Source organism: Hetaerina americana, unplaced genomic scaffold (assembly GCF_022747635.1).
Source record: "Hetaerina americana unplaced genomic scaffold, ioHetAmer1.1.p SCAF_26, whole genome shotgun sequence".
Taxonomy (NCBI): Eukaryota; Metazoa; Arthropoda; class Insecta; order Odonata; family Calopterygidae; genus Hetaerina; species Hetaerina americana.
The window spans coordinates 3,501,600-3,529,480 of NW_027286830.1; the positions used below are offsets into that span (position 1 = coordinate 3,501,600).

General features: G+C 34.0%; 1 protein-coding gene across 1 annotated transcript in view; it reads left to right on the forward strand.

Annotated features, from left to right (window-relative positions):
* Hasp (Hig-anchoring scaffold protein) overlaps positions 1 to 27,881 on the forward strand; it is a gene marked incomplete at its 5' end in the record, with an annotated part of 432,721 nt that overhangs the window by 393,547 nt on the left and 11,293 nt on the right. Inside the window, 12 exons of the mRNA XM_071586781.1 lie at positions 1,854 to 2,761; positions 2,819 to 2,878; positions 4,888 to 5,139; positions 5,485 to 5,730; positions 6,881 to 7,225; positions 8,271 to 8,531; positions 18,490 to 19,212; positions 19,264 to 19,426; positions 19,851 to 19,966; positions 20,052 to 20,188; positions 20,551 to 20,677; positions 25,921 to 26,080. Coding sequence (XP_071442882.1) covers positions 1,854 to 2,761; positions 2,819 to 2,878; positions 4,888 to 5,139; positions 5,485 to 5,730; positions 6,881 to 7,225; positions 8,271 to 8,531; positions 18,490 to 19,212; positions 19,264 to 19,426; positions 19,851 to 19,966; positions 20,052 to 20,188; positions 20,551 to 20,677; positions 25,921 to 26,080 — 3,498 coding nt within the window. The remainder of the gene's footprint in view (positions 1 to 1,853; positions 2,762 to 2,818; positions 2,879 to 4,887; positions 5,140 to 5,484; positions 5,731 to 6,880; positions 7,226 to 8,270; positions 8,532 to 18,489; positions 19,213 to 19,263; positions 19,427 to 19,850; positions 19,967 to 20,051; positions 20,189 to 20,550; positions 20,678 to 25,920; positions 26,081 to 27,881) is intronic.

Below are 27,881 nucleotides of genomic sequence, written 5' to 3' on the forward strand. Positions count from 1 at the left end.
ACAAAAAATTTGGTTCTCTGCTATTTTATTATTCTCAGATTATTTGCTTTTGAGAGGGAGTTGAGGGGGATCGGGATGGATTGGTGGCTAAAATACTTGCTTACCATTGAGAGTGCTTGGGTTCAAATCCTAGAGACGGTAGATATTTTTAGTGGTATCTAGATCCCTACTTGAGGTGCTTTGTGGAGAGCACTTTGAGTGAATATGCCATCCATCAAATTGGGCATTAAATTGCAGAACCCTTGGTGCCTCTTGTTAAGGGTAGGCTATTGCCGGTGCCGGGTTTCTCTTAACCCTTCCTCCTTTCCCATTCATTCCTAATGATGCAAATGACCTCCCCTAAAAACTACTACTACAAGGAAGTTGAGATGCTGATGAAATACCATCAGTAAAAATAGTGTGCACTGGACACAAAACTGTATATACTTTGGGATAAAATATAAATGAATGGGCTGTTTTTCCAATTGATTAATCTATCAGTTTGGTTTACAATTTATCATATCAGAGTACCACAGAAATCAACCTAAAAGTTGGTTTGTTGGTTGGTAAAACCAAAAGGTTAAGGTGGGACTCACCTAATACTAGGCCCAACAAGAGGTGAAATTCGCAAAGTGGGGTAAGCAACCACTTCCTTTTCATGTTACATTAGTTTTCGCCAGCAGATGTATGATAAATTATTTAAAACAATCACTGCCAGTCTTGACATGAACTTTGCTCCAGGAAATATACATGAAAATAAACTTTTACTGTCAAAGTATTAAAACTGAAAGTAATTGCAAAGGAATAATTTTCATGTTGTAAAATTTTTCTAAAGGGTAAATGGAATAATTTCAACCAGTAATGATAAAGAAAAATTAAAAAAAATCAATTCCATCGACAGACTTTTTTTCAATACACTATATCCTGGAAATAGCACCATAATAGCCTGGAACTTTTATGTATCCAATTAGCCATCAATTTCAAGAATCTGCTCTTGTTTTTATCTCACTTTCCTTCGACATTTGGGGCACTACTGAGCCATTCTGTGGATTCTTAGATGCTTATTTGAGTATAGAATTCCATATGTCTATTTGTTTGTTACCCAGAGACTACCAGTACACAAATCAGGTATATTGGGCCAACTTTCTATTCTTACCCAGGCACTTTAGTAGCATGGTTTATACTTGGTCCCTGCCTCAGCAGTTGTTGAGAAACAATTTAAGGAAGGTCAATACTGACAGACTTATCATGTGAACAATAAAAATTTTTCCCATCATTTTTTGTTGCAGAAATAAATATCTACTCATACATAAGTATTTTATGAATGTCTTATAATTTGTCTTAATTTAAAAGTATAGGCACTACATATATATTGCATAAATAATGTCCCCAAAATGTGTTTTAACTACTTCTTGTCTTACCAATCATGCTGTAAGATCTCCTGTACCATCATAAGTTAATCTATTGCTTACAATTTTGAAATATCAAATTTCCTGCAATTCAGAAGTATTAATGAAAAGACAATAGTGAAATGTGTACTAATTATTCATACCACTAACAAAGGTGACTATGGTTATCAGTAACCTTAAACTGGAATATAAATTTTAACATTTCATTTGTGTGTACGAAATATATTTCATCATATGAAATTTCAGCTATACATTTTAGTATTACCAGAAAGCATGCCAGCCACACATTTTGATGACAATGCCATTGAAATTTTATATCTGTAATGGAATGTTTTCATTTGAAAATAAAATTTTAACATTGACCATAATACAGGTACACACTACAATTTCGATATCGCCTAAAAATACACAATATTAATTCTATTTTAGAGAACACATTTTGATTAATATTGTTTTTTGTTTAAGATGTGTGCCTGGACAGCACCCAAGATTACGGTGGAGTCGCTCTGTCAATGCATCTGAATTGGATACAAATAGAACGAGTGATATTTTTCATAGATTTTACAAACAGCCAACAGATTATAAAAGTCCATATCATGAAAATAAGATAACTTTTAAAGGAACTATTTTCAGTGGTTTGAATGCAGCAAGATCTCGTAAAATTCTGATGCGATTAGCTAATGAGTTCAATAGTGAGAACATCCGACTCAAAAAGAATAGTTATGACAGGAAAAAAAGATCAGCAGAGGAGAAAAGTGAGAGGTTGAGTGATTTAGAAGAGATAGAAAAGGAGAAATTGAGTGAAAAGGACAAAGCCACAATGAATTTGTTTCGAAAACTCCCAATGACAAAATCATTAGGAGTACTGTTTCAAGGTCTAACTCTGGCTAGTGACAGTGTAATTACTGGAGCATCTAATGTCCAGGATGCAACATTATCTGGATCTCTCAGTTCGTCGCATTCACATGAAGAGGAAAAACAAGATGGGAATGGGAGCACTAGAAGAAGAAAGAGGAGTGTTGAGGGACTGAAGAAGAAGCACATGAGGTGGATTTCTAGACATCACAGTGGTTTCCTCCCAGAAACTGATCAGGACCCTGAGCGTAAGGAAAGAAGCTTAGAGATGGATGATGAATATGAAAGGGAGCATATACGTGGCTACAAACCTTTTCCTGTGGGGCTTGAGACATTGAATGAGTACAGACTCAACTCGGGGACGGCACTGGACTTTGACCAGTGGGGCCGGGAGAGGAGAGCCTTACGTGCTGATCATGTGGTGAGAAACCAGCAACATTCATCATCAAACCATGGGAATGAAGGGCCTGGAGTGCGGAGGAAGGGGAAGGGGGGTGGTGGCAGGGGAGGGGTAAATGGTGAGGAGGGGGGAGGTGGTGGGGGAGGAGGAGGGGGAGGGAAAGGAGGAGGGGGAGGGAAGAAAGGGGGCAAGAAGAAGGGGGGTAAGAAGAAGAAGGGAGGAAAGGGGAAGAAAGGTGGGTGGAATCATTTTTGAGGATGTTGCAGTGTGTGTCCACAGATGAATCATTCACTGAATATTTATTCATGCATGCCCTTTGAAAGATTGCGCATTGTAATTGATAAAGGGATTTTTTTTTTAAGAATGGATGGATTTAATGTTGAGGATAGCTTAATGGTTATGCTATGATTTCAATCAGTGTGCAACCATAAGCATGGTGTACCAATAGAATATTTCACACATGAGTGGAAGTGCTGATTTGAAATGAATGCCCTTCATGCAGTTTCTCATTTCTCTCTGCTTCCCCTCCCTAAGCTTACTTAGTGAGCATATGTGGGAATATGGCAATGCATCCACGGTGTGAAAAGGATGGAATGGCACAACCTCCCATTAGATAGGGATGGGCACCACCTACTAGATTCTAAAATCTTAAATAAATGTGGAACTAAGTGTACGTGCATAATGATTCCATTTGATGTTTCATGTACCCACTGTTTTATTTTAATTTTGACTTCTTAGAAAGCACAGAAGATGGAAATATCTAAAAACTTTTCATAGTTTTAGTAAATTAGTTACTTACCCTCCATGGTGTGTAATTCATTTGTGGACTCCCTGTATTCCTGCACTTCACTGAAGTAATTTGTATAAATGAAAAAGACCCTTTTAATGGTGATAATGCACAATTTTAAAGATTCTGCTTTATAGGTTATACATATTCTACAAAATCTCCCCTTTATGAAAGGAAAATTATGTAGATATTTTTTTTTCTTGGCTCTCTGCCTTAGTGTACTTTGTAATGGTACCTTATTTTGGATTGTTTTCATTGTCTAGTGGACCTTATCTGTCCAACGCCTGCCCAAGAGATAAAACAGATAAGACTGCCTTCACCCTCAGGTGAGGTTGAGGTGAATTAAGGTTCTTGTGTTACAAAAATACAAAGCAATCTGTTAATGCACGTGTTGTTTTTTCTTGAAAACATTTTAAACAAGTTCTTTTTAAATTTGAGAATGATTGAGAAACATTTTTATCACGTTGAGCTATGCTGTCTTGTACTGAAATATACCATGCCTTTCCTTTCAAGGTTATTTTTTATCACACTTACTTGGCCATGAAAGCTCTCTATCCCAGCAATTAATTAGTTAAGGAAAGAATTTTAATGCATCATGATCAATATTATAGTCCCACAGTTATTAAATGCTTTTTCATGTATACTCTTATATTCTGATGATGCTTCTCTCTATATCATTAGTGCATGATGTTCAAAATTGAGTCGGCAATCCTTCCTGAGTAGTCAGGTAAATAGTAACCATGTGACACCTTTTTAAATGGACACAATTCTTGCTGCAACTATAGAGAACATGTAGTGAAAAACCTTAACATTATTGTGATGACTTTTTTAATCCACCAATTAAATTACAGGCTGATCCTAAAGTTGTGCACACCATTAAAAGTTGTCTTTATCAAAATTCTTTTCTTTCCTTAGGTTTCCCATTAAATTTATCTCACCTTTTATGTGCTACTTGGCTCATTTGCTAATTATTTATAGCTTTCATGACTACTTTTATGAGTAATTTATTTACTTTTAAAATACACCTTTTACTCATTTTCCTTGTATATTTAAGTTTTGTGATGTATGCATATAGTTTATAAAGTATGCATATGTATGTATATATATATATATGTATATATATGTATGTGTGTATATATATATATATATATATATATATATATATATATATATATATATATATATATATATATATCTTTTAAAAGTTATTCTATATTTTAGTCAAGTATGCATATATATTTTTTACAGAAATTCACTTTTTAATCTCTGCTGCATCTCCTTGCTGTGATTTATAATTTTTAATAATATTTTTGCATCATAAATGTTCTTTGTATGTGCGTGACTTTAAGATAGACCTGGTCCTGCAAGCCAAACCTACCCCACCTGCAACCTAACCCAATTGATATTCCTAGTAAATATTGCCATGATATAAATATGAAGATGAAATCATCCGCCAGTTGCCTGTGATGTTTTGTCGACCGAGTCCATTGTGAGCATACGGGTGGTGAGAACTGGAGGTGGGAGAAGAGTGACAGGAGCTGATGGTGAGGGGCCAGCACTTGGAGCTAGTCAAAGTATCATTGGAGTTTATCCATCAGGATCAGCAGTTCGTATTTCTTGTGCTCTTGGTTATCGACTCAATATTGGAAACCGTACAGCTCGTTGTCTTAAAGGCCGATGGAAACCTCAGAAACCAGAATGCGTGATAAGTGAGTTCAAGACATTAATTACATTTTTAAACATTCTATTTAATATTCGGAGGTTAAATAGAATTTTACTGACTGATTAGATATTATTCAGGAAATTTCTCTGTGTGAACTGAATTTACAAGGACATCTGGTCAATAAAAATGAAACAGTTTAATCAAATTCATTTATTCAACATATTTTTTAGTCATTCCTTGGAATTTCAAATTATCAACTGTGCTCAAGGCTACCAGAGAAACAAAGATCTTGAAAATGTGGCATTTTGTAAATTGGTTGTAAACTTCATTTCTGAATAATACAGATAAATGTTTTTAGCAGTAATTTTATATTAACATATTTTTTTACCAGTGCCATGCCTCATACCATACACGGAGCAAGGTAGATACAAGCTAGGAGGAAGTAGTGCTTCCAAGACCACCAGTCCACATGGTGAGGAAGAAGAGGAGGAGGAGGAACCCTTGCAGGATGTGCGGCATGGGGAAGTAGTTGAATTCTCCTGCAATCCAGGATATAATGCCCAGGGTCCAACGAATCTCCGTTGTTGGCATGGAGAGTGGGCTGGGCCCCCAAACCAAATGCCAGATTGTGTCCCAGGTCAGTTTGCATGAACTGTGTTTTACTTAAGTGTAACTTTTGATGGCATGTAATGTTGAATTTTTTTGACCATTCAATTCAAGTTTCTATTTCTTCCTAAGTATGCATTCAACCACTATTTTCACATTCTCAAATTGTGTTAGGATGGTAATGTTAATGTCTACCCCTAACAAAAAAATTTCCATTTCCCAAGCACTTTTTTATTTTGGATATGGTTTATGAAGTGTCTATGTATAGTATGTTTCTTTATGGTTCATAACTTATTATGAAGCTTTTAAAACATCATCAGTGAATGAAGAAATATTTTCTGTTAATTTTAAAACATTTTGCCTGATGAAATTTATGTTTCCAGAACAGCATCCTGTCAAAGGAAAGCATTTCTATTTAGGTTATTTTTAAGTTACATTGAATAAAACTTATGTCTATAGTGTAAAGTAACTAATTAAAATGTTTTCCATCGGTGGTAGGTATTGTTTTCAGTGTGAGAACACTGAAAAATGATTTTTAAGTAGTTGAAAAGTATTTTACAATCACTTGAAAACCTTATATTTCCATGATTTTGCTTTTTGCTTGCTTTAAGCTCGAATCCGAAATGATAGTCCATCCTGCATTATAATTCCAGAAGCATCTCTAAATATGAATTAAAAATTAGTGAGTATCACTACCTGAACTCAAATTATGGATAGTGATATGGTTGAATGCCTACTCACTTCTCTCAAAGTGTGTTTAAGGCTTACTGCCAATATTATTGTCAATGTTTATAATAGTACATGCCTTGTATTGCACTTGGAAAAGTGTTTTATAGATCCATTAACCAATTCACGATTTATTCGTTGGAATATATTTGAATACATTAATTGTCATGCTATAATTTTTACAGCTTTTTTACGGAATGTACAAATTGGTTTCAAATAAGTACTTTATAGCATCAAAATTAGGCAATCTAAAATGGTGAATCCTAATCCAAAATTATGCTAATAAAATGGATCATAATTTTCAGCAGTTTATTCAAAGAAGATAATTTTTGAATGCTGTTAAAATATGATAATGTAATGGAAATTCAATGTTTCACCTATGCATGGTAAATATAATTCAAATTATATTTTTTCCCCATAATGAACTTCATATGATAATTGTACTTGTACATCAGCACCCTGCAAGCTTCCTGTCATCACCAATGGAGTATATTTGTCCGGTTATCGAGCTGGTCTTACAATTGGCCATGGTGCCACAGTACACTACCAGTGTGATCCTGAAGAAGAAGAAGAAGAGACAACGACAAGTGGTGAGGTGCCAACTGAAGGGTTGGACAAGAGGAGGGCTGTAGGAATGAGTTATATGGGTGGATACAGCAGCTACAAAGGCAACAGTGGCAATAGAAATGGGGGAAGCTTGGGGCTTGGCAGGGGCTCGAATACTTTAGTGGAAACGAGGAGGAGGCAGATGATGTTGGCCCAGCAGAGACGGCCAGAGCAAACTGCAGAGTGCATACTGGGTTTGTATACTTCTTAATTTGCTTGTGCCTTTAATGCCAATGCTGATTTTGGTAACCCACCTTTCATTCATGGGCTTTTTCCTTCAAAATTGAAGTAGTAATATGGAAATAATGTCAATGGCTGCTGAATTTTGTGATCACAACTATTATAGATGAGTCTGGTTTGGAGGATGAAATTTCTCTCATGCCCAATCTAGGGGCATATCCAGTGATGGCTTTAAAGTCCAAAGTCTTGATAATACTAAAGTTGTGTCACAGCCCCTCACAAGCACAATATGTGCATGCAATAGATTAATAATAATAATAATAATATAATAATATTTTTATTCATCCAAGTGACACAGTGCATAGTAGCTCTAGCAAGTGTATAGGACATGTCATGGTTTACAAAAAATAGAAAGTATTACAAGAAACAAGTGTTACAAGGATAAAAGGAAGGAATGAACATTATTTTGTATTTATTGTATTTATGTTTATTTTATATTGTATTTATGTTATATTATATGTATTTATTGTATATTTGTATTTATATTGATTGATAATTTTCATATAAATCATGATAACTATTTGATGAAAATCATTTGTATAGCATTATGAAAGAATTCCAGAATATTGGGTTGATCAACATTTTAATATTCAAATTCCAATGTTAACATACCTTAAAAATGGGATAATTTTTGTCAATCCAAGGTAAACTTTGGGTAGGGCAACTCAATTTTTCCAGTTATAAAGTTATGAGAGCTTTGTTGTGTCAAAGTTTTACTGTATTTTGCTAATTAGTAACTAGTAAAAAGTAATAAATAGATCTAATACATGAGGATTATTCACTAAAGTCAGTGTTAAAGTGTTCATTTGCTTTGATTCTAAAATCATGTATTTCAGTAGATCATTTTCCAAAAAAGCTTTAAGTAATAATTAAGTAAAAGGAAAATGATATTAATGGGATATCATGAAATTTATCCTGAACTCTTTACAGTATAGCATTTTTACAATAAGTTGAGCATTAAATTGTGAAATTGATGAAATTCTGTCATTTCTGGGGCAGGTGAGCTCAGACCTCGACCTCCATCCTGTCGGTCTCGTCGACAAAGACCTCCCAATGGAATCATCGCTTCGACTACCCCTTCTTCTTATGTGGAGACAGTCAGTGAGTTTCCTGCCTCAACAATGATGGCATGGACATCCACCTCTTCTCCAACAACCACCACCACGACCACAACCACTACAACCCCTCCACCACCACCGCCAACGACCACCACAACCGTGGCAACTACCAGCAGCACAACAACTGAGAGTCGCACCATTGGTTAGATTAAGTTTTTTAACTCATATTTATTATTTCATCAGTAATAAGCTGTAGATAAATCATTAAATATTTCATCAACTAATGTAGGATTAGTATTAATGAACATTAACAAAGTAACAGTGCAGTATGTGCATGAGCAGTTGTGCTAATTAATTATTATCAGTTTGACAGCAGAATGCTCACTTCAATTAATGTTGTGACATACAATATGTAATAACATGTTTTGTATAACTTGTATTTACAAATCTGTGACATGAATCAATGTTTAATGCTCTCAAGTCATAGTGTATACAAATTCAATTTAAGCTTATAGAGCTATCAAAATTTATATGAGATCATATTATCAGATTGAAATTAAAAGCTAGATGAATCTTCAGGTTAGACAAATGCATACTTAGGACAAACTTAATATATTTTTCATTGATAACCATTGGATATTTTTTTTAAAATATAGATTTTAAATCTGTATCAATCAGTTTCCATGAAGTAATTTCATCATTTGGAGAGAGAGAGTAAGTGACATTTGTCAAAACATACAAAGTAGGAACACACTGAGTAGGTTAATGTAATGAATTGTGAGAGTAAAAGCTCTATTTTAAAGTCATTTTTGCATCATTTTTCCTAGGTTTGCGTGATTTTTTAGTCTCTGAATCCCATTTATTCTACAAAAAGATTGAGAATGTAATGAATTGTTTCAATGTGTGTATTTCCCTAACCATTGAGAATATTTTATTAATATTATTGACTGATGCCATCATAGTTAAGTCCCTCAGAAGAAAGTTTATGTTTCTTGTCATGGCTAATGATACTAAAAACCGACCACAGTTATCAACCCAGGTTGGTTTGATTAGTAAGGGTAGCTACAGAAAGTTTTATTTCCATTTTAATATTTCTGTATTTTTTCACAAATGATTGTTTTCCTGTAGTGAAAGTCAAGGTAGTTTTTCTAGCTTCATCATGAAATTAAAAAAATATGCATGAAACATGTGAATATATGGTGCCTATTTCAGCAATTGGTGGAATGTTACACAACAGTTTTAGGTGCCGCATATGCCTTTATTAACTTCATTTTTTATATTAATAGTCAGCATTGCTAGTGATTAGTGTCTACTCATATTTTGCTTCAGTGTATTAATTTCATTGGAGAGGGATTATGTGCAGTAAGGAAGGCTGTGCATCCTTCTTAATGTTGCAAGTCAGTGGGATACAAAACAATAGCCTGGTTGGCAAACAAATATGGTGGTAGGATGACTTTTCTTACAGCATACAAATATTTTGAAGAGGCAAAATATACTTTGTGGCAAATTTTAGAATCACCATGGAAAATTAGGCGGATATTTATCATTATTAGCATGAGATGAGGACAAGCTAACAGGACTTACACAAGTATACTGGGCTGGGATTCCCTTTCCATGACATTGATCTCCTTTTTCTTGTTTGGGCCTGGTATATCAGACATGTCCACATGGCAAATAGACTCACAGTAAATTGCTGTATGATATAATGGAATAAAACAAATCATGGAAAGATGTCCTGAAATAGCTCTATATCAGAGAAGTTGTGGAAAGGGACAGCATCTTTGAGGATTGGGCCTTTCTGGAAATATATTGACAATTGAAATAAAATCTTGGGAAAAGCATTCCTGAAAAATATTATAGTGTAGTTATTTAAAACGATTTTGTTGACATTATGGGGAGATAGTTTAGTGCTTATCGTCATAAAATACACCAGTGGAATTAGTGGTCCATGATGGTATGCTCCTGGAAATGGATAATCATTCCTGGAAAGACATGTTTTTAACAATGTTTTTAATGAGAAAAAGATGCACATTTCATTGTGTTTTCTGTTTGAATAAATTTATTTACAATATAATACTTCACATTCAAATCATTTACTCCATTGGTTACAATTTACCAGCCCATCCAATAAGTAAATAATTATTTTAACCTGTTATTTAAATATTAATTTGCATCATTTGAACATTTTAAATTTTATGCAAGTGTAATTTACATGTTTTCACAAACAATTTTATTGCTTACTCATAAATGGAGAAAACTTTGTGCTATGTTTGCAATATTTAATATTTATAGGGCAAAATTGTCAGAAGTCATAAATTAAGAGTTTCTCCTTAGTCTGTGGTAAAGCAAGTAAGAATAAAAGCATTATTTTGGAAGCTCACTCCTATGAAGTACTTATCATAGGAGATTTAAAGTCAATCAATTAAAAAATGTGTGCAAATAAGAAGGCAAAACTTATATTTTTACTATAAAACAAAAAACATATTTCTGGTTGATTTTCTGTGTATGTACATATTTTTTCATGTAATAGGTTCAAACATTCATTGAATGGTAATTGACACTGCCTCTTCTTTTTTAAATTTGTAATTGTTGGAAAATTCATGAGGAAATTGTATTTTTTATTCAAATAGGCATGAACAAACCCTGAAAAAGGTTTATTAATTTTGTTAATTTGATATACCACATTTCCCGACCCATAGAATGCACTGGCATATAAGATGCACTGTGATTTTTTCAGATTAGAATTCACAAAAAATACTTTGATCAGACAGAAGAGATCTAAGTATTTTGATGCTAACACTTAATGCAAAGAAAATTGGATGGTCACACTAAAAAATCAGTAGCTACATGAATATCAATGCTGATTCATTATAGAATCTGATAAATTCATCATCACTAGGTCAATAAGTCTTTCATCAACCTTGTTTTCATGTTCTGAAATATAATTCACAAGTTCTTAATTGCAATACTGTCTAGCAATCTTATGTCTTAAAATCCCATGAGGTCATTATCATTTTAAATTTTTATACGTTGCTTAGTGTCTGTTATTATTTTGATATAATCAAAATTGGTATTAAAAGCTACCATATGCTATGCCTTTATGACTCTACCAAACTACTTAAGGTTGAATGCCTGAACATTCAGCGTTTATCAGGAGAGTGTGTGCATGTCTTAGCAGAGGGGAGACATACTCTTAACCCAACATATATTAAGTTTTGCAGCAGCACCACCTGTGAGGTGAAACCATATGTGCTACATTGTGTGTGTCAAAGACTTATTTGGAAATTTGTTAAGGAAGTACTTCCAACGAAATATTAAAACTTGTTGCTTACTACTGTTTCAAAACAGTGATGCTATCAAAATTTTGTAGTAAAGGCAACCATTTTCTATGTCTGACGCAGGGAAAAAATACTTAATACTAAGCGTTTTTCTGGCAAATCAGCTTATAGGTTGAAGTTATATCTGTAACCCTCGAGACACAGGCTGACTTTAGAGCACATTTTGGAGTATAAAAAGTGAATCTTATGAGCCAGGAAATACAGTAATCAATTTTCTTATTTATTTAATTATTTTTGCCTTGCCCGATGATACATTGCAAATGTCTGACCTGACAATTTAAATTCTTTCCTTCTGCAAGTGACTGGAACTGCTGCAGCAACTATTTTTTCATGATAAATGAAAGAGATATTTCTCCCATGACACCAGGAAAATGTTTAAAAGTTAGGATTTTTGGTGGCCTGCACAATACTCTTATCTCCATTTTTTTTAAACATGGTTATTTATGCATAATAAAAAATGGCATTTAATATGTATGAGCATGTTCAACTTTATAACTGAATTTAGAGGCTACACTCAATCTATGGAATCCTAAATATGTGCAACTGTGGTGGTGGTGGAAATTGGTACTTTTGTTATGACTCTCCCTATCTATCTATCACAGATACCGACAAGAGAAAGAATATGGGTGTGTTTGCTATTTATAATGAGTCTCCATGAGAATTCATTGTAAATCGATCGTCTATTTGGCAGTTTAATGAAATGTTCCTTTGAGTCTTGTGAGGCAAACAAAAAGATTTTGTAGGTAGGATGGGACACTAGAATTCAAAGTACTTTAGAAAAAGTTAGGTTGCCCCTTTTGTGTGATACTTTCACTCCCTCTTCAAATATATTATTATTTTTTGAAATATTGGTGAATTTGAATAAGATATAAGGCAATTCTCATTTATTTTTTGGTTATAGGAATGGATTTTGTAAGTCCAAGGCTTATGAATCACTGGATGAGCTTTTTGATTCCTTTAGATTTTTCTAATTCATTTCCCAATGCTCTATTTATGTTCCATCATTTGCCCTTATGCAAAAGTTTTCAGGTACATACCTTCTTCATGGCCTTCCTCCAACACTCAAAGACTCCCACCTTGAACCTTGAATTATGTGGTCTGTGCAATAAATGCGCGAACTGGAGCAATCTGGTGGCCATGACGCTAACTATAGTCCCTCCCACTGGCGTGGCTAGTTGCCTGAGACCCAATCTGTGCTTGGTGGATCATCAAGCTGTGTGTATGGTGCCAGTTATGTTAGTTTTTGTTGTCCTCATTCTTACTGTTTGTCAAAAATGGAAATTGATAAAATCATGGAGCAACGAATCAACATCAAGTTTTTGGTGAAGTGTGGTAAAAGTTATCAAGAAATTACTGAAATGTTGACTGCTGTTCATGGTGATAATGCTCTGAAGAAAACATCCATTTTCAAGTGGATTAAGCATATAAAGATGACCGACAAGATGCCTTGGATGATGCAAGGCCGGAATGACCTTCAATCACCTGTGTTGATGACAACATTGTTCATGTGCGGCCCCTTGTCCTCACCGATCTCCGAAAAACTTTCCGAATGATAGCTGATGAACTGAATTTTTGAAAATCAACAGGGCACACTATTTAAATGAACATGATGGATGGATCCTTTACCATGAAAATGCACCTGCATATTCAGCATTGATTGTTCGCTTATTGGCCAAATCTCGCCCCCTGCGACTTTTTTCTATTCCTAAAATGCAAATATGTAATGAAGGGACATCACTGGGAAGATGTGGACACAATAAATCAAGAAACGATGACACAACTGAAAACCCTAAATGCCAAGGACTTCAAAGGATGCTTTAAACAGTGGAAAACAGAAGATGGAATAAGTGCATTACAATAAATGAGGAGTACTTTGAAGGGGACAAAATTGATGTAGACTAAATTTTGTAAAATAAAGTTTTTATGGTCTCAGTTCGCGTATTTATTGGACATAGCAGTAGATTCATCACAATAGGCATTTGACTCACGCAAATTTCACTCAAGCATTTAACGGCAGAAGTGGAAAGTACTGGGGTATCTTCAGAAGTTTGTCACTTTTTTTGTGGATAATAAGCTAAACAGTGCACCAATCAATGGGTTAAATTATATTGAAACTTGCTGGTTATCTGGCCTTATGTCATAAATACTCCTTTTTCAATGTAGACAATCCACAACTTTTGAATAAATTGCATTTCATATTTCAAAAATATTATGGACAGTTGAAGATGAATTAAAAAATGTAATGTCTAAGTCTTGTTTTTAAGTATTCACATTTCAGATAGGTATTCTACAGACGGTTATTTCAATCCATTTACCCATAGTGTTTATTTATATGAGCCTACTATAATACTTTGTTTTGTTTTTATATTGAAGTAATATCATTATCAATTCCAATTATTAATACTCACTGTTTCATTATTTTCCATATTTTGGATGTTAAATTTTGATTACAACGTTATCTCTTCCCCAATCACATTTTGCATTTGACTTTGTACTCTGCCTTTACAATTGATTTAATTTTATCATAATCTTTGGAATTATAATTATAATTTTCAACCAATAATTTTCATTTTTATTAAGGAGGAATTGATGACTACATACCCAAATATCATGGTAAGGGGTAAAGCATTGGTTATAGTGTTATATAATGAATGTAGGGCAAAAATAGTGAGAGAGGACTTAATGAGGTGGTTTAAAAACATTAGAAACCCTAACAAATCCCCTCAGAAAGATCATCTGCCTTCCAAAATGGATTTCTTTCAGAACTTCTGCCATTGGTATTCATTTGCTAAAAAATAGCTTCCGTTCCAAAATTCTAGTGAGATCAGTGAATTTGAAATTTGGCATTGTTGCAATGTGTACAGGATATTGATAAAGTCTAAAAACAATGAAGCAGGAAGTATATGCACATGAGATGTCCCAAGCTGCAGAAAAAAGTTGTCTGTCCATTACATTAGGTTCTCGTTAAAGTGACAAGGTCCTTTATAATATGCGATTTTTTTTCGCAAGAACAAGCAGCCCATTTGCATTTTCAGGGAAATGCCACTGAACTGTATGTCAGTGTGACACCATTAAATGTGTATCATAAACCATTGAGTAAAATTTTGACATCTTCAGAATACAGCAGCATTAGTTCATGCAAGTTGAAATTCTAATAGCCAAGAGACATGGAGGTAGATCATTAAAATGCATGCCTGAATCCACAAATGATTAATTGTATCCTTAAGCCAACTGTCATGAGCTATTAAATGCTTCAAGTCCTGCAAATGAAGTGGGCGATTTTTCCTAAAGACATGATGAAAAGCAAATAAACTGTGGAGAGCAGAATTGTGCAGGTTGCTCCATATGATTTAGTGGAACTTTTCTAGCTGGGAAAACTTAGAAAATGTGATAGCAAAATGACATGTGCGATAGAAATACAAGAGATGTAAGAAATTCATTTGTAGGAAAAACAAAGTATGAAAGCCAAATTCATTCTAAGTTAGGAATAAGAAAATTTAAATAATTTTGGAATTGATAAAAATCTTAAAAATCAACAAAAAAACAAATCAGAATAACTGCAAAAATATTGAAGTAGATGTGAAACATGATGATAGACCAGCTGATAAATTGTCACAATGCTAAGTATACACATAATTGAATGATTATATTGGTAAGACCATTGATGGAGTAATAAGATAAAAGAGTCATTTGCAACAATTTTGAAATATTTAAACTTGATTTTCTTTGAACTTGGGTTATTTACACAAAAAATGGGGTATGCAAGTTATTTTACAAATCTTTGCCATATATGCTGAGTCTGGTAATGATAACAATTTATTTAGAACTAGTTACTTACTTACCTTAGCGTACATACAATATGCACTTATAAAACATTTACGTTGGATTGTCTTTAGAAAATTTTTTGATTGGCTTGTAGCTTTGAGAAAAAAGCCCCAGGTTGTTGAGAGATTTGAAAAACAAACATAAATGAGTAATAATCATATCAAATGATTCATGGCTGTCAAATTAGGGGAATTTCATCACTCATCAAGTTGGCTCTAATAAGAACATTAGAGCAGAAAGAAATATATGATATCTTAAATAATAGTAACACGGAAATTTTTCCTAAATAATCTTAGGTTTGTAATTGAACTTATTTTATAAAGCTTTGATTTGTTCTTCAGTGATTCCTGTTTTGGAATAGTAAATAAATAAATTAATTTAAAGAATGAAATTATAATAATTACAAGTAGAAGTGCTACATCTTATTTGTAATATGACATTTTGAATCTCATAGTTCCTCCTCATATAGATCTGTATTTATAATTACAACGTTAACTTATATTTGTAAAACTTTCAAGTCATACAGCACAAATTGCAGCAAGTTGCCAAAGAATGGACAAAATTATTCCAAAACAATGCATATAATAACATGAATAGCTAGTTTTTCCCTTTTATTATTTTTATTTAATTTTACTGATGGATTCTTAATCTCCAAAGAATGTATGAGCATAATTTTTCTGAGATTTCTCTAAAGAACTGAAAGGGTATAAAATAATGACTCATTTCTTGTTTAGGCCTTATGTAAATTTATACCAGAAGTAAAGCTACAACATTTAAGTTGAGCATAGAATAAAATTTGAGAATCTCTAGTTGTCTTCTAGAATTTTTAGGAGACCTTGAATCAAGCTTGAAAACCTGTCTATCATGAGTGTCAATGCTGTGAACTGCAGATTAAAGAAGAAGCCGTTAGGTTTTGTAGCACATTCGTACCACAAAACCATCTATTCTCAAATGTGTCACAATTATTCAAACAAAAATTATCCGGGAAATATTGCTGTTTGCAATGTCTGCAAAACTTTCCAGCAAAAAGAGCAAAATGTTCCAAGTAGAAAAAATGTTGATGGATGGCTGTAGTTTCCACATTTATGCCAGGTTAGATTAGTTACACGGTGCAATCCAAAAGTTCTCTGAAAGAGCGAATCCAAAATAAGATTTTACTTTTTGGTCATTGATAATGATTTGCAAACAGTATGCATAATCTTCCTAGAAGTAAATTCTTGGACATCTAGTCAATTAAAACATAATCTGGAGATCCCATTGAAGAGCATATTTGAATACTTGATAATTATTATGAAAGCAATCTGCTTCCAGACATATCTTCATTTGGAAGGTCAAGTCTTGAGTAATTTAGGATTAGATACAGCAAATTAAGGTTGAGATAAGGAAAAGTCATATTATTTGAACTTAAGAATATGTAATAGATGAAGATAAATGCCAATTATATCCATAAAATGGTTTGTGAGAGAGGCAATTTCTTTTTCTGTGGAGTATTGCATGTACCTAATTGATTAATTCAATATGTCACCATATTGCATGTGATATCAGTTAATAAATTTGCCTGTCCCATATTTGAAAATATTTCTTTTCCACTTCGCTAATTATAGTCCTAAATAAAATTTAAATTTCAAGAAAATGAAACCATTTTTTAATGATAGTTAAAGGTGCTTGTTTATACACTTTTAGTATTCCCTGTGGATTAGGAATTCTCTGATTCACTTCCAATGTTCAGACATTAGATTTTTTGTTTCCCTAATATCCCTCTCACTTGCTGGGATGATAAATTACTTATATTTTCAACACTGTATGTTGGTGCATGATTGGGCTTGCATATTTCCAGAATACATTAATATGTTTGAATTTTTCCAGTGGCATTCCCCCTGGAGGACTATTTGAATGATTTGTGCTCCATAAAGATGTTTGATGAATTTTATGAGTATTTTGTGTATATGTTTATACAATTACTTTCTTCCACCTAAAGTCTTTTTTTGATTGCAGAATTTAGTTAGCATGTGATTGATTGGAGTCAAAATATCTAGCATGGTATAAAGTCAAAACTAAGACTGTTCAGCTTGCAAAGTCTTCTTTGAGATACGTTTACGGTGTAAACTGTAATGCATATCATATACACTCAATGTAACCAGTCAGGAAAGTTTTTGATTGCAACTTATGTATATATATATATATATATATATATATATATATATATATATATATATATATATATATATATATATATATATATATCAGTTAGGATTCTGTCCTAGTAATTAATTTCTGCTTTATAATCATATTTCTAAAAAATATATAATGCATCCATCAGTCTAATGTTAACAAAAAAAGGATTATATGAAATACATATATATTTATGATTGTAAAATGTTGGTAGTTCATACTGACTTGAGTAAAGTGTGTGAAAGATATTGAACTGAGCTTAAATTGCAATCAGCACGTGTATGGACTACCATCATATTGATGGAATGTACCAACCTCACAAAATTTTTAAAATAAATTCATTAATTGCATTTGACTTGTTTATTTTGTTTCCAATGACACTAATTGTGGCTTTTAAATTCTAACTAAGACATCTTAATAAAGCATTAATTCAGATCTAATCAATTGGCATGCTTTTATGTAGACCAAGCATGGAATGGCCATAATTGTTTTACTTAGTCAAAAGGACTATGAACCTGTATTATACTTCATCTGGTGCGTAGAGCCCTCCAGGATTTTTCTAGTGATGAAACCTTGGACCAAATATGTATATTTTTTAATGCCATATATCTAAAATGGTAGAGCACTTGGGAAATGTAAATTTTCCCCTGGAATTTTATTGGCTTCTAAGCTCAGGGGGGTCACAGGTGATCCAAATCCTGACGGGCTTTATCCAACTGACAGAATGATAAATATTTTCATTTGACAAGTCTGCTCGCTTGGTAGATAGTCATGTGGAAGATCAGAATCCTTAAGGCATTGTTGGCAAATTGCTTGTACTTTCAGAAGAAATGGTTGAAAGCACAACTTCTGCCTTAGTGGTAGTTGGTGGGTATGGGATGGGAGGGGGCATGGGAGGGGGCATGGGTGGTGGGATGGGCAGAGGGGGTGGAGGCGGTAGAGGAGGGGGTGGTGGAGGAGGCATGGGGGGTGGGGGAGGCAGTGGAAGAGGCATGGGTGGTGGTGGTGGAGGCTCGGGTCGTGGCAATTCTAGAAATGCTGACATTGCTAGAGCAGGCATTTTAGGTGCAGGAGTTGTTGGATCAGTTGGAGGCGCCAGCAGTGGAGCAAGTGGTGGGTCTGGAACATCTGCTGGAGAATCTGGGGCTCCAGGAAGCAGCTCCAGTGGGACGGGGAGCCTTTCTGGTGGGGTCAGTGCTGCCACGGGAGCGGGCACAACCGTCACTAGCAATGGAGGAGGAGCAGGGCCCCTTATCGTGGTCACCACCTCAGAAGCCCCCATCACAACCAGTGTGACGACAGTGGAAAATGTCGGAACAGGCATTGGGTCCTCTGCAGGGGTGGGGAGTGGGCGTGGAGGGGGTTTTGGTTCGGGTGGGGGCAGAGGAGGGGGTGGCAGTGGGTCCAGTGCTGGTGTTAGGGGTGGTGGTGGTTTTGGGAGTGGAGGAGGGAGCAGGAGTGGAGGTTTTGGAGGGGGTGGTGGCAGGGGAGGGGGTGGTGGTGGTGGTGGTGGAGGGAGCACAGGGTCAAGGGGGGTGGGAGGTGGGGGTGGGTTTGGAGGGGGTGGGAGGGGCGGAGGAGGATTTGGGGGAGGATCAGGACGTGGAGGTGGTGGTTATGGAGGTGGATACGGAGGCCCTGGGGGAGGAGGGATTGACGGTGGACTGGAAGGACCGCAGCCAGGATCATGTGGGCCCCCAGCACGAGTGCAGGGATCACTGCTCTTCAGAAATGGAGAACCATTGGGTGACAGTGAAAGGAGGTTGGTGCAAGTCCTCAAATTAAATTTTAATCTTAATGTTCAGCCTAGCTATTTCTTTTATAAATGGTTGCATTAGTGTGTATTGCAAAGAAATTAGGTCACTATAAAATTGTGCAAATAATGAAAAAATGTCAATTTGTTATTTACATGTAAATAATGAATTTGTTATAACAAAATATTGACATGAAAAATGATTTTTTGAGTTTTGAGACATTTCTTCATCAATATTGTATTGTAAGACAAATAAGGTGGTTAGGAAGGATGAATTATTGGCTTCAGATTCCTTTATTTAGATATTGTTTTTACATATTTTTTCCTAATTACATGATTGATATGAAAACTAACCCCTCAATTACTGTAGACAAAAATACTCATACAAAATAATTTTCTCAAATGCTTGTTTCAATCTCTTTAAAATTTCTAGTTTCCCAGATGGAACAGAAGTTACATTTAACTGCATTGCTAGCATAATGGGGGAAAAAACCACTTGGAGGATAATTTGCGAAAATGGAAGCTGGGTTGGGCGCTCTCTAAATTGTGGTAATTCACTTTTCAATTTATAATGAAACATATCACCAGTTAATAAATGATAATTTGAATTTCATTGTACATTTATTCATTTCAGGTGATGATTACATTGAGAGTGGCTTAATAAGAAATACATCTTGCATATTTCGGAATTCAGAACCAAATTTAGTCACCTTTTACAATGACCAAATGATTACAGAAGAAGTAGTGGAATTTCCTCCTGGGACAACCTTGGTAATGCATCATTATCCATTCATCTTTATAGTGTAAAAAGTTTTAATTCAAGGCTCAGCCCATAAACTGACTCATTTCATAAATAAACAAGTTAAAGGTAATGAATAAGACATTTGTTGAGGACAGACCATGTGAGGGGTTTTTAACTTAATTCACTGATTCTAATCTTGTAAATTAAAGATTAAATGAAATAATACTTCAAGGATTTTAAGTAAATATCTTGTTTATCTTAAACATTTCATGTATTTAAGGATACATATATATGCTTTTAAGTAATGTATACCTAAATTGAATGTACGTAGGTACTATTTTATAAACAACGCTTTCCCTGTTTTTCCCCTTCCCCTTTTATCTAAATGCAGGTATCTCGATGTGTAGATATAGGGAAGTATGCAATGATTGGTTCAAACCATAGACGGTGCATTGGAGGTGAATGGGATGGCCAGAGACCTGTATGCTTTGGTCTCAATCAAGAAAATGATTATGCATGTACGTACTTATCATTTATTCTTCTTCTAATTAATTTGTAAATTCACAATTATGGCTTTTAATAGACTATGTACAAATATTTTGAACCAATTACAGTATAGTAATATTTCTATCATTTTAATTGAAAATGGCAACTGAATGCTACTGTGATTTTTTATTTGAATGGTTCTAGCATCAAGCATCGACTTGAGGAAATGAATTTTCAGTCTTTTAAATGATTCATCATGCATCAAATTTGAGACAAAAGGTAGCTTTATTTTGTTGCAAAAAGTGTTATCACTTTCTAAAATAAGGTTTTACTTTAGCATGGAAGTGGTATTACTTTTATAACATCATAAGAAACTAATGGTACTTTTGCATAGAAGTTCTATATAATACAAATGGTTTATGCAAGGGAACCATAATTAAAATGAAATATAATTAACTCCAAAAAATAATTTTGTAATAAGATTTTCCACATTTAATATGATGAATGGAATACATTAATATAATAGCACATACACAAATAATAAGATACAATCATTATAAAAATCAGTACAATTTAACATTATAATAATTTGTTCACAATTTATCTTTAAAACTTACAGTTTCTAACATTCCTTCCTTTATAACTAGTGCCTTTCTGTGCATATAAAAATATGTTTAGGATTTGATTAGTTATTGGACTATGTGAATTCTAAAATATTAATTTCATCAGTATATAATACAAATTACATATGATCGTATTCGGTAGCATTTTTTTTAGTAATTTTATGAGTTTCTTGCCAAACACCTTAGCAAAGGCAGCAGTTCAGCATGAGTTGTCATTTTTCATCAAATCATGTCATATATTAGTATAAATTTTAGAGATTGAAGGAGGGAACTCATGGGAGGTATGTAGTGAGCGACATGTATAGGAGAGACGACCTCATGACGGGGAGAGGAATAGATGGAAAGTGAGAAGAGGGCAGAATACATGGCAGGGTTTTATGACTGTGGAAAGGAATACGAAGAAGGTGGAATGAGTGTACGACTGAAGACAAGGAAAACATTAGACCTTGTGGATGGATTAGAAAATGTCATTGTGATTGTTTCCAGTTCATAAAATGTCTCACTTTTAGTCTTTGTGTTCTGAGCAAAACAGCAAAGTTCTGACTTATAAATACCTCCATCACACTAATTAGGCTAAGGTACAGTGGAACCTCAATTAAAGAACACCTTGCATAGTGAGTAATTTGCATAACACCCCAAAAATTTTAAAATGACAAGCTTAACAAGCAGCCTTTTGCATAACAAGTGATTAGAAGAGAGAGGTCCCTGAAATGATTGCATACCTCCTACTTCATTTTATTTAGCACTCATTTAACGAACACCTTGCATAACGAGTAATTCTCATTATGAGCAAAATTTTTGGCCTCAAAAAAGACTTGCTTAACAAGTAACTTTTCTCATAGGGAGTGATGAGAAGTAGGGAATTCCAGGAATTATTGCATGCCTGCTACTTAAATTTGTGTTTAGCGCTTGTTCCATGAGTAACTTGAGTGTCACTAGTGATAACGCATTTTTCCAAACTTCTCTTCAGGTTTATTATTAGTTATGCTTTGGTGCAAAGTTTAATATTATTTTGTATATAGTTTTGACAATGACCCTGAAGAAAAATCCATAAGAAGAAAGCCACAAAAGGATAAAACTATCAGTAGAAATGAAAAGTAAAGTCATTGAAAACAAGGGACAATGTGTGAGCTTGGCTGATCCAGAGTGCACATCAACAATCAGTCAACATTAACGATTTGCATTATCTTCAAGGACAAAATGAGGGGGATAGATTCTTCAAAGTTAGCTACAAGAATAGGGGAAGAAGACTAGCATGTATTCTCAACGATGATGAAGGGTTGCTTCTTATATGGTTAAAGGAAATCAATATGGTAACTCCATTAATGAGAATATCATTTGTGATAAGGGGAAAGTGATTTTTACTGACCTCATTAAAAGATGTAAGGATCATCAACAGCTGAAGAAATATTTAAGGGAAGCCGTGCGTGGTTCGAGAATTTTACTAGAACCAGCATCCACAATGTTGTGAGGTGTGGTGAATCAGCAAGCCCTGATTGAAAGGCAGCAGAGGGCTTCATCAGTGACTTCAAGAAACTCATAGGTCAGCATTAACGAAAGCCTCTAGACAGCTTTCCAGTAAAAAGAATTAGGAATATATCATTAATAATTCACTAGTTATTTTTATTATTGTTTTTACCTGCAAATCGGATTTGCATTTAAGGTTGGATCATTCTGTAATAAAAGAAAAGATGGAAATGAATTTGTTCCTAAACATTGTCCATATAATTTTCTTTGAGTAAACTCTGTTTATAATTTATGTTTATGCATGGAATGTATTGTCATATTTTACATTAATATATATGGAAAATGTTGTTCTGCTTTACGAGAAACATTTCGGAACGAATTATGCTCATTGTGCAAGGTTACACTGTATCTTTCCTCATTCCCCCTATCTAAGTTAATTTCATAAGTCAGAATTTCTCAGTGATATATACTGAGTTGGACTTCAGAATTCAGGGGAGCAGCTACCTCCCACTTTACTCTTATGTCCACACCCTGTTGACATAGTGTTCTCATCTATCCTCGTTTGCATTTTCTTTCTTTGTGAAAAGGAGTAACCACATTTTTGATAATTTCATATTGTTGCCAACCTTTTGGTTCTCTTGTATTTATTTGCTTATATCATATTGTTTTCCACTTAAGTGTGAAATGAATTCATTTGTAATCCAGGAGTTCATATGTAACCATTGAAATGCCTTCTAAAGAGTTTTCATTTTCTTCATTTTCAATCTTTGGCTTTCATTATTTCATTTTTATTGTGAACACTGATTTGGAATGTGGTCGTGTAAGGCATTGAAACTTGATCCCTGAAGTGAGATAAGAGGCATAGATTGAAGGGTTTTGGGATAAGGAGAAGGATGGTAAAAGTAAAATGGACAGATAAGAAAGCAAACAAGGATATACTGGGCATGGTGGGAAAGGAGAGAGGATTGTTGGAGGAAATCAAAATGTGGCTACACAGCATTTTGATTGACAATGAAATGTTGAAGACTGATAGAAGGAGAAGATTAGGCAATTGAAGAAGAGGGAAGAAAAGGATAGGTATGTTGGATGGAATTATGGGAGGCAAAAATGTGCAAAATTAGAAAAAAGATTTATTATGAAGTGGGGTCAATTTTTGGGCATGGCTAAGAAATGTATTGGTGCTGATTTTGTGTCCATCCAAAACCTACCTAAACAGTTGAATATAAAATAATATTTATTTATGCTGACCCTTCACCATTATCATATTCTGGAGCTGCATTGGTCAGTTGGCTTGATATCCTTCACAAGGCACCTCATATTATATGTTTTCTCTAGTTGTTCCAAGATTTTTATTGCTCTTTTCAGTTGATACTCAAAGCATCGTTACCAACTTTGGAAATCGCAGATATACATATCTGAGATTCATTGTTATAGCCAGTCTTTTACTTGTTTTTTATGTGTGTTTCCACTGGATATTGTTAATATCAGTAAAATAATTAAGCATGAGGCAACTTATCATTATTACAAAGAATGTAAATTGGCAACAGGAGAAACAGGAGTAATTTTTGAGGAAATATATTAAGCTAAATATAATATTTGCAATGTCTCAATTGCAGTTATATTTCAAATTGTGAATTGATGCAGCAATGCATAATTCAAATAGTGATAATTTCTTTTTCTGACTCCACACTATCTGAATAATTTTTATTCAGTGTAGGTAAAATATTGGTATTTATCGTCCTTTGAAATAACTACCTAAAAATGTGAAAGGTAAAAGGAAAACACTGGTAAAAAATTATGGATAAGCATTAAATATAAGTAATTGGTTTTTCCTAATGGAAGTAACTTGAGTGGTCATCAGGTTAATGAGTCCTCTGAATGACAATTCACTGAGCTTTAAACATTTTTTCCAAGTAGTGCAACAATATTGGCCAGAAAATGATCACAAAAATATTTTTACTCTTTTGGGTGCATATCTATTGCTTTTTAATATCCTAAATGGTGATGATGTAAAATGTTGGTTATTATTGTCTTTGTTGCAGCAGTTGTCATATATTTTTAGGTGCCTGCTCTGTTATATTTAGCGCAAACTCTCAAAAAATAGGGTGATCCAAATTTGTATTCTGTTAGGTGAACTGAAATACAATTTTACATTTTTTAGTAGTCCTTTTGTTATATTTCCGTGCTGAGGAACATTTAATTATTATGTTTCTCCTTTATGTTTTATCTACATTTTTCTTTCAAATGTGGTATTTAATTGTAATAAAGGCATTTAGCCATTACAATATAATGATGAAAAAAGTAAAATAATTTTAAGTGCTACTTATCTTGTTGAAAATTCTAAATTTGTACCTAATTTATTTTAATAACCTAAAGAAAACTAAAGAAACAACCTTACTTTTCATAAAAATTCATCTTAAGCTCCAGAAATGTAAAATAATATTTATTCTAAAAATGATCAAACACCTGGAATAGATTCCGAACAAATCTTACAGTTTTAGTATGCTGTTTGATTCTTTTTTTTTATTAAGAAATGGAAACAGTAGGCTGATCAATTCGTCATAAAAAGATTACCTGCAGAACATGTGAATTACAAAAATTTGAATTGTTGCTATTGTATTTTTAACTAATGAATATTATTTCAATTGGCACATCACAATGATGTCCCAGAATTATATTAAAATTTCATTTCACAATTCCATTAGAATTGGATGCATTAAGAATGGCACCAATATATGTTCCAAATACTAATAATAAGTGATTTAAATTTTGAGTGAGTCATGTTGGACACGAAATGACTTGAAGGACTGGTCAGCATCTTAGCTAGATTTTTAGAGCCCCTTTGCCTGCTAGAAGTAACTGATGCTCCTAAGATTTGGGGTCCCCCATAAACATAATTACTAGTACAACAAATTCAAAACCTCAGTGGTTGTTTTCCTAAGTGACCTTGTTGAAAATAGGAGCTTGTGAAATATTTCAGTTAGACGGTAAAATATAAATTACTTTTAATAAATGCATATATTGAATGTACCAAAAAAGTAGCAGTGTTCCACGGGACCACATAGTCGGGGGTCTTTTGCTCCCTAGCTAAGTTGCTGACGGTGGTGTCATTCATGATGATTAGAATAATTAAATGATTTCACAGTAATTTTTAATAATTTCCAAAAAATAATTTAACATTTCAGTGGAGAAACCACCAACCATATTATTCCGCCATCAACTTGGTCCAATTGCTCAGAGCAATGATGGACGTTTGATAGTGTACCCTGGTGCCATATTGCATATGGAATGCCTTTGGATACGCCGATTTGGAACACCAAAATGGGTAGTGAGCCATAATTACAGGTACATTTACTATTATAATCCATTTATAGCTTTCTACTTCAAGAATTGGATCAGATAAAGTAAAATGATATTTTATGGTGAAACTTTGGTTTTGTAATTCAAATTTATTCTCCATATTTTGAAATAATTTGTGTTATACACATACTTACTGTCATCGTTTAACCCTTGCAGCCTAAATGGCTGGCTGCATCCATTAAAATGGTTTTACTTAAGTTGCAAACAGTATTTTCAGAGTAATACATTGATTTTTTTTAATTTCTATTGCTTATTTTATACAAATCTGCATGTCAGTTTTACCAATACTCTTTTGGTTTTATGATTGTTTTTATTCTGCAAAACTAAATAGTGACTCTCAATGATTGCCTGTAACACATTTCTGTCCTCATGTTCATTCCTTGTTTGAATTCTGGAAAGGTTGCCCTTGAATTGATGGTTTGCCATCTCTCAATGATATAAGATTAGTGTGTTTTACTAAAGAGCCAGATGTTAGTTACAAGTGAAGTTTACTTATTCTTACAGTGAATGCTTTGTTCATACTTACTCACAGTCGGAGGTAAATATCACTAAAATCTCTGGGATATTCTCCTCTGGTGAAGGTTTTATGGAAAGACATTTGTGGCGTAGCTGGAAATTATATTAGTGCGGCCGGTGCTAGGAATACTAATAAATCACACTAAGAACATTTGAATAAACAGGGACTTTATTCCGTGTGCTATATATAACAGACCAAGGTCAACGCGGTTAGATGTATACTATGGGCGCATCGTGCACAAGAGGGATAAATGCTCGGCTGGAGTTGTGACGTGACTACCTTCGGCGTGGGTCATGGTTCCTGCCTCGTGGGTTGTGCCTAGGATGGCATCTCGCAACGCACTCCCAAATCCCACAAACAAATAACGAGTGAAATCCACCACATCATTGAGAGGAGAAGGCATGAACTGCCACAACATTCATAGGGGTAATTACACTTTTCTCGAAATAACATGAAGTAACACTAAAATTCCCATTAAAAAACCCATGAAAAACTCTACTGTCTAAGAATATATCCTGCCTTAGACATGTTTGTTCTCAATCTCTTGGACTTCTTCAATAAGGTAGTGACAAAAATCTATATTTAAGATCAACTGCTACTTGCTTATAATGTTTGTGATGTGCTACTAATTGCTTGCATACACTGTTGGACATAAAACTCAGCCAATTTTTATCACATCTTTATTATAGTAAGAATGGGTAGAGTATAGTTTGTTTCTGACAACAGCCCTCTTCACTTCTTTTTCTCATTTCTCATCCTATCACCTGTTAAACACTGCATTCTTTTTTGTTCATAATAAATAAAATATTTTGGCTTTTGCACACAAAATGTGCAGGGTGAAGTACAAAGAAAAGGGGCTCTCTTTGTCTAAAACCTCACCATTCTTCCAAACAATGACTGAAAACAATTATGAAAGATGTTGAGGCAAATGCTGAAGAATACTGAAAATGTTTTAAGGGCAGTGTCGTGACATAGATCTTAGGGGATCTATCATGGTCTAAATCATGAAATCTTCCTCATAATGGGCTAATCTTAAGGGAAAAGCAATAGAAAGTCATCATTATATTATGGGTCTAGGATGAAGATGAATTTATCCCCATAAATGTGATTTGATCTCCATGCAAATCTACAAAGGCCAAATAATTAATTAAGTAGGCAGCTGGATCTCTGTTTCCCTACAGTATAGATGTAATTCAAGAGGTTCCATAAAGACTTCAAAATAGCTGAATCCGTACAAGGTAAAATTGTCTTCACAAGATTGAAAATTAC